This window comes from Labrus bergylta, chromosome 12 (genome assembly GCF_963930695.1).
Source record: "Labrus bergylta chromosome 12, fLabBer1.1, whole genome shotgun sequence".
NCBI lineage: Eukaryota > Metazoa > Chordata > Actinopteri > Labriformes > Labridae > Labrus > Labrus bergylta.
The window spans coordinates 25,178,715-25,192,989 of record NC_089206.1 but is presented as its reverse complement, the minus strand read 5'-3'; the positions used below and the strand labels follow the sequence as shown (position 1 = coordinate 25,192,989).

Below are 14,275 nucleotides of genomic sequence, written 5' to 3'. Positions count from 1 at the left end.
GCTTAGCATTAAGCCTGTAAGCAGAGGGATAGTGCTAGCCTGACCTTGTCCAGAGTTTACACTTCAGGTTGGTCACATACCTTCTTGACTTTTATTTATGAAATTCAATTTGCCTATCTTGCAGCTAATATTTTAAATTCTCATAATGGAAAAAGCACTGATGTAACTAATAAATAAAAACAATGTCTCTGTGTTATTGTAAACCATGACAGTGTGAAAGTGAGGCAGCATGCTAACTGTGCAAACTACAAATGTAAAATTTGCCCTTCTTTGAACAGACCTGAACCAGATTTTTAATACAAATCAAATCCTTCAGTTTATTTAATTGAAGAGCTGGAAGCTAGAAGCTGTTTCCTTTTTCCATTGAATAGGCTGCTAACGGGGATGCATTTACTGACCTCAGCTATGATGTTAGACACTCTCAAAAGTCACCCCCTACCCTTCACCCCTCTTGCTCCCAATTTCCCTTCTTTTCATCCGGTGGCCTCTACCTGTTTTGGGACGGCTGGAGGGAAGAGGACACCTTATCTTCACAAAACTTCCTCATGGCGAGAGTACTGAGAGCCTGATCCGCCCTGCAAACACACACACACACACACACACACACACACACACACACACACACACACACACACACACACACACACACACACACACACACACACACACACACACACACACACACACACACACACACACACACACACACACACACACGCTTATAGCCAACATTTTCCATCATGGGACTTGCACCAGACTGTCTTGATGCTAGAAAGTATGTGGAGAGGATACAGCTGCCATCAGCCACAGGATAAACCAGTTTCCAACTCAAAGTCCACTGGGCATAATTAATCACAGCACTTATCAACAGAGTCTGAATGGAAATCATTGTGCTGCATGTTCTTAATTTAGAACACAACTGTCAGTGGATGAAACAGATGCAAAGTTGTATTTCAATACACTAAGAAATACATGCAATTCAATACTTTTAAATAACAGGAAAATGCTAATTGTAGCTTTAGATGTCTGTAACACACACTCACCCTGCAGAGATCTTGCTGTAGTGCATGTAGGCTGCAATGATTACTCCTGTTTTACCTTTGTTGCCCTGTAAGAGAGACGAGAGAAAGAGATCAATGATGATGTGCTGGTACTAAAAAGAAGACAATGACTTTGTCTTTAAAAGTGACGCTGAGACCACAAAGTGAATCTGTTTCACAAAGATGTCATGGCTGTCTGGATTATCTTGAAAAGGAGAAAGGGCTGACCTTGTCATCTAGTTAAATGTTTCTCCTTTCAAAGTAGAAAAAACATTTCACTGGTAAACTTTAACAAAGACTGATTCAAAACAAGGTACTGCCTGAAGCAGAGACTGAGAGGAGGCACGCTCACCGCTGTGACCAAAATATCAGCAAGGGTTAGAAAAAAAAAAGCTTTCTTGATCATGACTCTCTCTAGAATGTGTTGGAAAAAAAAAGACATTATATGATCGAAGTTGCCCAAAGATGTTTGGAGCTACTGGTCAGTCTGTATCACATACTGTTAACATGGAAACAACAAGGGGTAGGGGTCATTTTTAAAGCTGAAAAAAGTTTAAAATAGCTTGAACAGTTTTTTGGTTTTTCTTGTTTAAAATGTAGATCTGGCTTTAGACAAATTGCAGCAGGATAATGCATTTAATCACAGCCTTTACGACAAACTAAGCAATTGCAAGAGTCTGATTTAATGACTTTAAATGAAAAACAGGCCATGCTTCCTCACTCTGTACTAGGGCTTTGACACTTGCAGAAAAATCCTCAAAAACTCCTGATATTTTGCAAACAGACAAATTTATTGTTCAGACTTCACCCAGAGTTTCTCCTGCCAGACTCCTAGTATTTTTTTCTGCAGCAAGTCCGAGTGAGCTGAGATGTGAGAACGCAACAGGATATTATCCGGAGAATTCACCTCGAGCCAATGGGAGGGGGATTGACGTTTGTATTCTGTGACTGCAGCACCGTGAGTGTATGCATGCAACCTCTACGATCTCCATGCACATAACTAAACTAGCTGCATTACCTTTTCATTTTCGTTTTCACTTCCCAGAGGACGGGGTTTAAGGGCCATGATCTCACACTTTTTTAATGCAGTCAGATGAAGCTCCAGCTAGCTATCAGCTTCCCTCAGATTTATTGGTGCCAGATGTCTTATATAACAAAATAATGATGTGGTGAAAGAAAAATCGTTTCCATTTCATTTGAATTCAACAAAATCATGTTGCAAACAGGTATGTTGTGTTCTACATGCTAAACAGCAAACAGACAAAGGAACTGTGACTTTCAGCTTATATGCACTATTTTATTACTGGTTTTTATATTGAATGTCTGCACATCACATATCTTTCTCATATCGTGCAGGCCTAAATCTGATGCCAACATTAAGACTGGCTGAACACCACAGGGTCCTCTTAACTGACTCTGTGAAAGAGGTCTCTTGATTATCCTCAGGCTCTGCGGTTTGTACCAGGACAGCTGATTTTTTTCCCACTTTAAAGACCTGACGCTTGTGACTGCAGCTCTTACTTTCTACAGAGAGAGAGACAGGGATGAGGCAGAGACATGGAAACATGTTGACAAGCAGCTTGAGTTCAAATTAAAAAGCTCCCTGTCGCGTCTCCTCACACCGGGCGCTCTGTACTTGACACATTCCAAAGACATTCCAGCATCAAATTCCTGATGTGACCCTTCGGACACAAGCAAGACGGCTGCAGCGCCACACTTAGCACGAATTAAAGCATGTTTCCACACTGTGCTGCTCGATGGAATTTCCTTCATTGAGAAAAAAACTTGTTTATTCCCTTCCATGACACGATCTGCAGCTGGGGAAATAAACTGGTATGCTGTGGAAGCCAACAGACCGCAGAAGAGAAGTCTGGTTTTTAGAATTGCGATCCTCCAAACCAAAACCAGTAAATGAAACATTCAGAGAAGCCGTGGGAGCTCATTCACTCTCTGTGTTGGATGGCTTGTTAGAGGTGGTTTAAACTTCAGAGAGACAGAAGAGTCAGCGCACTAAATGTCCTTCAAAGTTTCTTTTATCCGAGTAGAGCAGCGGCGTCCAGATCGACAACAGATCGTGCACCTGAAGAATTGTTTTACTGTTGAGTGTGCTCCTTTTTCGCTGTTTTGAAGGTTTAAACTTCCCCTACAGTCCTGACGGGGTGACTTCAATAAATCACTAAATGATGTCAAAGTTTAAAGTCAACTTGACACAGTTTCATTCAAATTCTTTGGTTTGTTCTTCGTCAATTGTGGTTAATCATTGAATTTCAGATTATGGTGAAACTTTAGAACATAGTGGTGAGTGGAAAACCAAAGATCCCTGAGAGCAGTAACGGGATAAAAACATCATCACCTCGCCTACTTGCTCGCAAAGAATTATTACCCACTTTCACACATCAGCTCACCCAGCTTCTATGGGACATTTTAGCAGGGGGCCGGCTGGAAATAAATCCAGATAAGGTTGGATTGAAAACTTGGGCATGAAATTTCTTTTTTTTTCATGTGTGAAAAGGCTTCAGGAATACACATCATTTATAATGATCTTCATTCCAGAGAGCTTGACCTTTTTTTGGCACTTTTTTTAAAATTAGGTATTATGAATAATATTTTAGACTTTATCATAAAGGAAAACATAAATTAAATGTTAATGACTCATCACACAAGTTTGGTTTGATTCTAACTTTGCAAACAAAAAAAATGCTTCCCCAATTGTTTAGTATGTCCTCCATGAAGAACCGCGTCAACCAGCTAACTAGCAGTCAATGTTAAACACTTTAGGCAACTTTATAAGCCAATCATTGTCCATGAGGTCAGACCTAAGTTTCCTACCTTCAAGTGAAAACTACTGAAATGCAGAATCAAAGAGCAATAAAACAGCACAAAGTGTTTCAACTTGAGTATTCATTCGTTACTTGATACTAATGTAGTTGTCATTATGTTTCTATAAAGGATTAAAGATGAAACTCTATTTTGATAAATCTGCCAGCTGGGGGCCTGGGAAACAACGCCACATCTGTCTTGGTCCCGCCCTGAACTCTGACCTTGCAGTGTAGGACCACCACGTGCTGGGGGTCGGAGGTCAGCCACGTCTCCATGGTTTTACATATGGCACAGATCTTATCCAGAGGAGGGGCATGGAGGTCTGGCCAGCCGAAGTCATGAACCTTGGGGTTAATGTGTAGAGGGAGAGAGACCAGGTTGTTGGAGGGCGTTTGACTGCGGCCAGTGAATTAAATTTAATAAAGTAGAAAAAAATAATCAAGACTAAAATCCTACCTTTGTATTTAGTCTGGTGATATCGTGCCGTCTCTCGGAGAGGTTCAGAAGCTGAAACAGAAAAGATATTTATCACTGTAACCAGTTATCATTTTGCTTATTTTATCATGGGTGTGCCAGGAAAACACAAACAGACTGCTAATTTGTGGGCTGCTGAGTGTATTTCCACTTCCTGTGGCTTTATGTTTCTTTGTCTATTCTGCAGCAAACAACAGCTGATTTAAACTAAATACGCTGAGGAGGGAGGGACAATCCCTGCTGTAAAGAACCACAAAGTACACCGAGACAATGCACTACATTTCTGCTCCCTCACCAGGAATTTGTCCTGGTGTTTAGACTTGAGCATAGCTGCCACCTCCTTCAGGTTGATGCGGTATCTTTGCTCTTCGAGCTTCGGGGGGAAGAAGACGGAGATGATCCTCTCGGTGATGTAGGTCAGGTCGAAGTCGTAGTGGCGCTCCATCACTCTCTCCATCACGCGGTCCACGCTGAAGCTCCTAAAGGAAGAGAAAAAGGAGAGGAGAGAGGAGGGGTTGTGAGGTCACGCAGAGAGACAGTGGGTCAGAATGTGTTTGGCTTCTTGCACAGCCTCATAAAAGTCCTGTCTGGCTGGATGGAGGAAGAGTTTGGTAAAATATAAGAAGAAGAGAGAAACATGATAATGTGTGTCACACAAAGGTTAGCTCAAAAGCTAACTTCTCCCATCACATGACTGACACTAAACCTTTTAGAAAGAGAAGAAGAAGAGATGGCTGTGACTGTGTAAACAACAAAAAGATCATTTCTACATATGTAGAAACCTTGTGATATAATATGCCTTAAATTACTTCAGGAAAAATATCCTGCTGGGAATGGAGCAGCAGGCAATTCAATCAAATGCTTTATGAGCCCTGAATGAGATGACCTTTACCTTGGGAGGGTGTTTCTCTGTTTGGTGTAGGTCAGAGACTTTGTGGAACCCTGTGGAAAGAAAACAAAGACACATTTAAAACTCGTAGATCATATGTACTTCCTGATTGATTCAATGATGTGAATATGCTGATTTGTGTTGTTGCATCATAACAGAAGCTAGCCAAAGGCGAGCTGGAGCTTTATCTGATGGCTCTGACTGAAAGGTCAAAAGTTGACATGCTAAGAGTTCAGCAGGTTAGGGGTGGGAGTCGCAGAGTAACTCACGATAAGATACGATACAATAAGATGCGATACACTGCAATGAGGTCAATCAATCAATCAATCTTTATTTGTATAGCTCCAATTCATAACAAATGTTATCTCAAGACACTTTACAAAAGAGCAGGTAAAACCCCTTACTCTTTGTTATGTTATCTACAAAGACCCAACGTTAATCCATCATGAGCACTGAGCAACATTTAGCAACGTTACAGTGGAGAGGAACAGCTCAGAAACTTTCAACACAACAAGAATCATGATGAACAGCCGTCTGCTGAGACTGTGTTGGGAAAGTGGGATAGAGGGAGATGCAGAAAGAAGGAGCAGGATGTGATGCAATTTTTTGATTAATTGATTGAACTTTAAAGTCTGAAATGTGATGTGATACTATGCAATACACTTATGAGATACAGTACACGTGGCCTGGGATAAAGATCATATCATGATGCAGCGATTCTCCGAAAATCGACATATTGAAAGACAATCATAAAGTGACAGATCAGAATATCTGATTCACCGAAGAATATCAAATGTCCATTAAAAGGAAAAGTGCATGAATATATTTATTCACTGTAATTAAGTGTCAGTTTCACTTTTATCGTACTTCATTGCACCACTTCTTTGCACCACTGTCCGCCATTATTCCTGTCTTCTTCTTCTTATATACCGCTGTCAACTTCTTCTTTAGCCAATTATCTTCTCAGAAAACATGTCCTTTAAGCATGACATGTCATGAACATTGGAGTCTTTTAGCAGTCACACGTGATGGGCTTATTTTGTAACAGAACCAGAATCAGGTTTATAACCTTACAAAACCTTAAATGACGATTCGATTTCGATTTTGATTCTTGGGGTCAGGATTCGATTGAGAATACATTTTCGATTCAAAACGATTCTGGACTCACGATTCAAAGTCTATTTATGAATCTATGAAAAAGCATGAGTCCATACTTCAGGATCTACTTGAGTCATCTGAGAGACTGGCTGAATTTCTTGTTGCTCTATATGGAATTTTGAGTTAAAGAGATAGCCTTAGCACTTACCAGGGAGTGACTGATTAGTCAACAAAAAAAAAAAGATTTTGGGAAGTTATGAATCTATTAAAAATCTCACAAGATAGGAATCTTGATTTTTAAATAAGAACATTTTTCCCACCTCTTGTATATATCTATCTATCTATATATATATATATATATATATATATATAGATAGATAGATAGATAGATAAATAAATAAAATATGATAAAATAAAGAGCGAAAATACAAACATTAACAATGCAATACAAGATGTGTGCAGAATAAACATGTTCAATCACATTTAATAAAGACAGTTTATCACGGACAGCTCTGAAAAATGTCAAGAAAGACAGTAAAACACAGGTGCCATGGGGGGAAAAGATAAGGGTGGGGTGCAGGGGGTAAACATGGGGATGAGGAGGACCAGGGGACAGGATGTGAGGGTTCATGTGTGCTCACCAGGTGCTGGGTGTGTCGAGAAGGAGCGGTCCCTCTGCGCTGCTGGATGCATGAAGGAGCGACAGGATCAAAATGAAGAGATGACAGAAGAATGTGAAGAGGAGGATGATAGGAGGAAGTGGGGCAAGGATGAGGTTGAGAGGAGGTGAGAGAGGGAAAGGAGGAGGAGTGAAAAAGGAGGGGATCCAGAGGAAGGAAAGGAGAGTTAATTCAACAAACAGACTCTCTAATGGATAAACATTACTACTTCCTGTAGCAACATCAGCTATTTTTTTTTCTCCAGTACTGAAATCCTGCAGCGCTCCAGGAATGAACCGAGCTCAAACTTGGTTGAGGGCTCGGCTTCCCAAAAGGAATTCAGCAGGAGGAAGCCATACTGTGGTTTTGGGAAGCCATACCTTGTAACTAAGACGCAGAGGGAAAGCTGGTCTTATACGCATGAAACGCTTGAGGAGAGAAATGGATGTGTAAAGAGGACTCACCAGATCATTGGAGGGAGCTGGGACGCAGGCCGAGGTCATCTGGAACACACAAAGACAACCGCTTTGAATGCTTATTCACACACACAGCACATTTACATGACTTGAAATATGTCATTTCTGTCCCGACAACAACATCAGAACAAAACCAAGAACCTTACATCACAGATATTTTCATGAACACCAACTAACAATAACCAAGCTCCACGCTTTTTTGGAAGAAATAACTGAAATATTCCTTTAAATCCTTTAAACTCTCACTTTGTGAACTACTGCTGGGAATGTTGCCCTTTCAAGATTAAGACATCTCACTTATCAGACAGTTCAGCAGTGTAGCTTACTGAAGCCGGACTGGAGGAGGCACACGCAGATAGCGACATTTTTAAGAGGAACACGATGATGAATAGAGCACAAACACTGTCTGTAAAACCACTTAGACCGACTAAAGGGCCACGTAAACACAAGTCCACTTAATGTTTGAGAGCATGTTTATGTATGTAAAAGTGTACTCAAATCTGAAGCCAGTTCCAGTCAGCTACACAGCTGGAGGAGCGCTGGAACGGAAACACACACAAACACACAAACCCAACTCCCATGTCTGTTTTGGGCCTATGGGTCAATGAACTGTGACCAAAGGAAGCAGGAGCTGAACAGCAGCTCTAATGAAGGGGGGCGGAGGGGTCCACAGTCATACTTACGTAACACATGCAACACACAGACACACACACACACACACACACACACACACACACACACACACACACACACACACACACACACACACACACACACACACACACACACACACACACACACACACACACACACACACACACACATATAAAGCAATGTTCCCAATACTTAGCCCTTTCGGGTTTGTTTATTTGGATCCAGGAAAAGGGCAAGAGCTTTTGTATATCTCATTGTGCACAAAAGGGAAGTTACAAGTTCAGGTCCTGAACTTGGGGGTGTGTCACCACATACAGCCCATGTTAATCTTTTCTTCCCTTTTTTTTTTGTCCTTAGCATCAATCTCAGTCTGCTACTTTTGCTTGTAGGAATCCACACAACAGACGTCAACAGGAAGGCAAAAGGACAGATAATGAGCTAAATCCAGAATTGGCACGTTTGAGAGAAGTCACAGGAAAAAGGTTGAGGTTGAAAAAAATCAGTAATCAGATGACAAATGGACAGTGTTCCCGTATGACTCACACTGATAATTCATGTTTTTTCCATCTCCACTGGGACATGTATCCCTTGTTTTATCCTGTGTTGTAGGGGGGAAAGAAAAAAGGTTTGGGATGTGTAAGGCTCTAATTTCCCTTCCTTCCCTCTGGCTAAGGCAGTGTCATTCTATTTTTCTTTTCTTTCTAATTGTGAGCGGGAAAATGTTTAGTGTTTGGATGGAACATATGAAAGTCCTTTTTTTTGAGGGGGGGGGGGGGGGGGGGGTTGACTTTGCAAAGATAATAAAGTCATCCATGCTAATACAAATGTAGCCTTGGATCAGGCTGATGTTCTCTGAAGATTGCAGAGCAGGGCCGAAGTTTTGGGCTTTTGCCTGCTCTTACTTAGTTCTGTGATTTTGCTCAACTAATCCAAATGGCAACAAACAAATGTATTCTTCCAGTCCTGTTCAAATACTTACTCCGTTTGTTTTTGGCTGACCTTAAGATTATCCATATTTTTCCTTTTTACTGTCTTCTTTCCATTTCTGGTAATAAACAGAAGAACGTCCAGACTGTCAGTCTGTCTTCTATCATTTTTATATCATAGCTTGCAGAAGTGCACGAATGCAAAGATGTGAATCATTTTACTGAATGACACTGTTATGTCTGTACATGTCGCACCTCTAGTTGGAAGTTGGGTTGAACACGGAAATTTTACTATAATCCTTTCCTCTGTAACAGAATCAACACCTGTAAGTTTACAATGTGTGCCTGCGTTCACACACAGAACATGATTTTGCAAATACTAGTAATACTAGTGTTTTTTGAGCCTTTTTGCCTTTGTTGTTTTCTCTCAGTGCATCACCCCTTCATCAATCAGAGTTGGTAAACCCATACGTGTACTATAGGTTGTTTTATCTATAGTACTCTTGACTTAATCCTCTATGCCAGGAGGAAATCGAAAAGTCCTGGGAAACAGGGGAGGGTTTGGCAGGTAAGGTACAACTCGGTCAGCAAACGCATCATGCTTCCACAAAACTCCTCATGAAATCTCGTGGTATTGTCAGAAATATGAAACAGTTCAAGTAGCGTGTAACAGGAAAAATCAAAACCTTCTGGAATCATCTACTCTGGTTCCAGTTTCTCCTCACTTTGCCAATCTTGGAAGTAGTCCCCAAAGTCAGACATTTCCATCCAAGTTTGACTCTGCACCCTTCACTTCTGTTATTTCTAAATGCAGCATGAATCAGGCTAAATCTTGGCCATCCCTTTTGCATCACTTTTTCATTTCTTCCTCCTCATCCCTCTCTCCATGTGCCCAGTGAAGGGGCCAGCAGAGGGCGGCCACAAAGCCAGAACAAACACTCGACACCAGATTCCATCTCCCCCGGCCAACACTTACGCACCAACTTCCTGCTAATGGACCTCCACCCAGTCCTCTCCTTCTCTTCTCATACCCCTCGCCTTCTTTCAATTTCATCTGATTCCCTCTCTCTATTTGTAAGATAATTTCTCCCTTCCTCGTCTCCTCTTTTCTCCTTCCTAAAATGTTCATCCTTGTTCCCTCCATTACAACTTGTTACTTATTCTGTTTTTCTCCTAAGCTGAGACCGAGGAAGATCTTTAGGATTGAAACACTGCCCTGTTTATAATAAATTGCTCATTGTGAGCTTTCTCTTTTTTCCTCCTTAGTTACGTCATCAATCTTTCTTCCAAATCTTGTTCTGTTTACTTCCTTGCTTCTGTTTTTGTTTCCCGACCTCTGTACCTTTCCGGCCGTCTAACCCTGTTCCTCTCTTTTAAATAACTTTTGTTCTCGTCTCTCGTTCCAATTTTCTCCCGTAATCAGCCTGTGTTTATCCTCTCCACCTCCTTCGCCTTCGATGGCATTACTTTCTTCCCCTTTCTTTTCCTCCTTTTTAAATTGCCTTCTCACAAAACTCTCTCTTGGTTGTCTTCCTCTAACCTTTTTACTTTGTTACCTGGCTTTCTTCTATTTTTCTTCTTCCTTCTGAACCTCCCTGTTGTTCTCATGTCTTCATGGTCCCCTGCATGTGAAATGTCTTGCAACTGGCAGGCCACAGGTTTCATTCCATGTGACCATCAGAAACTAAATACCTTTACAAAAGACCGATGAGAACCTTGTTCTAACTTGATCTGAACTCAGGTGCTGATATGTTCTCAGAAAAAAATCTAAAATAGAAGAGTATGGCTGCAGAGTTCCCAATCTAATAAAAAGAATCATAAATGTTTTCTTAAGAGTGTTCTCTATATAGTTTCTCTTTGACTCTCCTTAAATTGTCGCCCTTTGCTGCCTGCTCTCAAGTGTCCAGCTGGTGACACTCACAGAGCTTTTAGCCCCGTAACCCACCCCTTCTTTTCTTCCCTGACCTCCTCTCTCCATCTCCATCTGCCATCCCTCTGTCCTCTTCCTCTCTGCTGGTTTTGTCTCTGCTGCAGTGGCCCGGCTCCTCCAGCTCTTTACATGCTCTTTGATCCATCAAAGCCAGAAGAAGCATGGCTAATGGATAATGCACAGCTCTCTCCGCTAAACGCATGGCTTAAGAGCTGTGTGCTCTGGGAAGGATAACTAGGGGGTGAGGTAGCTGCCTTGGTATGCTGTTAGTGTGAGAAGCTGGTGTGTGAGAGGAGTGTTTGTGAGAGCCAGCATGTGTGTGAATACAGTGTATGATAGAGAAAAAGGACAAAAGATATTTAGGGAACTTTTACCTCTAAATATCACTGAAAATACTTCTGTCAATGATGTCTGACTTTAGGCCTGACTTCTTAATACTCTAATATACACTTTTTAATTGTGTATTTGATGCTCATATTTTGTACTGTAATGTTAGAGCAACCTGGCACAAGAATCTTCTTCGGGATTAATTAAGTTCTATCTTATCGTATCGTCAATCATCTGCTATTTATGGTCATTACTTAAGTATTGTAAATGTCAAGAGATCATACAGGACTACAGGACATTGGGCGCTCATGCCAACCTGTTTTTCGACAGATTGGTCACTCAGCACACCGGCTGCCTGCAGATACTGGTCCTGCTGTTGGGATGATACCCTTCTACAGCCCTGTCCAGCTCTCCTCATGTAACTTCTGGTCTGCTGTTATCTCCTCAGTGCTCTTGAGACTGTGAAGGGAGACGCAGCAAACCTTCTTGTGACTGCATGTATGGATGTGCCATCCTTCCCCCCCTTGCACAACCTGATTGGGCTGCAGGTACGACCTCATGCTACCATTAATGACAAGGACACTATCAGAACATAAAACTATCAGTCAGGAGAGTAAACCTTCCACCATATGTAGAACCATTCCATTTTAACGGGTGGTTTTGCCTTTCCATTGCACCTGTTGTCACTTTCATTTGCACCAAAGCAAGTGAGATTGGTTCACAATCACTTGTGCTTCCTAAATGGACAGATTTATATACCTGAAGTTTAAATGACTTGGTGTTAACTATGAGCAGTGTATATTAAGTGTATAGTTCATACCAAGACAACCAACACATTTACCTAAAGTAACTCAAATTACACCATTACATTACGCACAGTAGAATCAAGTAGCATTATGGAAATCCTCATTGCACTCTCTGACTCTGTGATCTAATCAGCTAAACCTTGAGCTCTTTTTTAACTTGCCCCAAAAGTCTTTGTCTCTTCACCCGCACCAGCCTATTACACCACACACAACACTTTGTAGTTCACTGAGAAAACATGCCAACATGTGCTAGTCGCTACATTGGTGAGATCAGAAGCCATGTGGTCCTTGGTCACATATGATCACAGCACTCATGCAGCATTTCCTTTAATGGTTAGCCCAAGGCTTAATAGCGTTCCCATTCCTAAGGACCCCTTGGGAGAGCCAATCAGAGAGCTCTGATGAAAGCTGCAACAAATCAGCAGTGAAAGACGAGTCTGGCCGTGACCCTGTGTGCTTTCATCTTCACCATCATCAGTGAAAGAGCTGCAGGCATACACTGGGACTACACAGGACAAATCTAAGTAGTATCTTACAGCAAAATGACCCCAGAGGAAAAGATTTCCTCTGATGACAGTGATGTAACAGGTATGAAGTTCAGACAACTGACTCAACAAAAGAGACACATAATCAACATGACTATTGTTACAGCCCTGAAACATTTTCTGTGTGTGTGAATTCTGTGTATTGTGTTTATGTGTGCTGAGTGAGTGCTCTGTCTGTGTTGTGGATCGGTGGTCGTTATCCTGTTTCGCGAGTTTGAGTGCGAGTGTGGGCTCTGTTGTGTGTGTGGATGTTTGTCTTTTGGTCCGCAGGTTGAAAGGGCTCAATAGCTGGAGGTGTGGGTCCTTCAAGGGAGTGTGCGTCAGTCGGATTGGTTCAGTGTCAACATCCTACCATTCAAAAAAGACCGGGTCTTCCCTCAGCACCGTTCAGTCCTCAGCCTCCAACATTTGTTAAATTGTGATTTGTGAGAAATGAGTGCCTTGGTGACAACACTTGGTTTAAATCTTGTGTTCAATCAAGACTTTGATTTGGCAGTTCTTTGTTTGGCAGTGGAACAGTAGTCACCCTGAGTCATTATTTTCTTTTGATCAGTTATTGTTGCACTTGATTATTGTAATAAATCATTTTCATTAATTGGAAAACTTGGTTAAGCCTTTTGTTTGGGGAACAGAGAGGGGACATCTTTGCTTAATTTATTGTTCATACTGTTGAAACACATATTGTGGTAAAAACGACTTCTATCCCTCACATGCAGGTGTGAAGGGAAAACTAAATATTCAAAATACTGGGGCGCGCTGGTGGCGCAATGGTTAGGGCACACATCCCATGTATTGAGACTCTCATCTCAAGCAGTAGGCCCGGGTTCGCTTCCACCCGTGGCCCCTTTCCACATGTCATTCCCCACTCTCTCTCCCTGGTTTCCGACTCTATCCACTGTCCTCTCTCTGCATTAAAGGCACGAAAAGCCCAAAATAAATCTTAAAAAATATATATATATATATTCAAAATACCACAAACCCCACACCGCCCTTTACAGACGACTGCTCAAGATTTGGAGCTATATGCTAGAACTTGAAAACATACAACTGTTTTATTTCATAGGTCAAGGTCCTGTGAGATATAAGATGAGGCATTTGAATGTGCGTTTAAAAAACCTTTCCAGGCCTATTACAATCAAGCCAGAAAGAAGAAATTTGGTGTCAACAAAAACATTCACATGAATTTTGGAACTGTGTAAGGACGGAGTGAGGGTCAGCTATCACATCCTCTAAAATGGGCAATTTCACATGAATTCAACAGTGGTCTTCAGCACTTGAGGTTAAAGTGGGTTGACAATATTGTCTTTGCACTCGCCCACTTTGATAAACATGCTTGAAAAAGGCCTGATCGGAAGTGTTGGTGAAGCAATTTCATCTCTTAAAATGATAGATATTCTAAAATGACTGAGGCCCTTTTCACACAAAAAATACCTGAAAATTTTCAAGATAATTTCTGGCCCTGATATATTTCAGGAATTTGCATTTTGTACATACCCCCCTCAGTGCTCTCACAACTTGAAATACTCTGTTTGTTAGAAGCAATAGTCACCTTACCCTGACAATGATGGGCTTTTACTGCACATGCATGATTAATAAAGATTTAAGTCTAAGTCCTTCAACAAGGTAAATGT

At 41.4% G+C, this 14,275-nt stretch overlaps 1 protein-coding gene across 5 annotated transcripts in view; it reads right to left on the bottom strand.

The window, feature by feature from the left end:
* The window catches only part of tns2a (tensin 2a), a 57,336-nt gene that overhangs the window by 13,857 nt on the left and 29,204 nt on the right, over positions 1 to 14,275 (bottom strand). For 3 of the 5 annotated variants that reach the window (XM_020635325.3, XM_020635323.3, XM_020635327.3), the window contains exons 4-11: positions 7,445 to 7,483; positions 6,963 to 7,004; positions 5,227 to 5,276; positions 4,630 to 4,813; positions 4,317 to 4,367; positions 4,082 to 4,204; positions 1,044 to 1,108; positions 492 to 575 (exon numbers count right to left, since the gene is read on the bottom strand). In XM_020635325.3, coding sequence (XP_020490981.1) covers positions 492 to 575; positions 1,044 to 1,108; positions 4,082 to 4,204; positions 4,317 to 4,367; positions 4,630 to 4,813; positions 5,227 to 5,276; positions 6,963 to 7,004; positions 7,445 to 7,483 — 638 coding nt within the window. The remainder of the gene's footprint in view (positions 1 to 491; positions 576 to 1,043; positions 1,109 to 4,081; positions 4,205 to 4,316; positions 4,368 to 4,629; positions 4,814 to 5,226; positions 5,277 to 6,962; positions 7,005 to 7,444; positions 7,484 to 14,275) is intronic. The other 2 variants (XM_020635324.3, XM_020635326.3) reach the window with 2 other exon arrangements.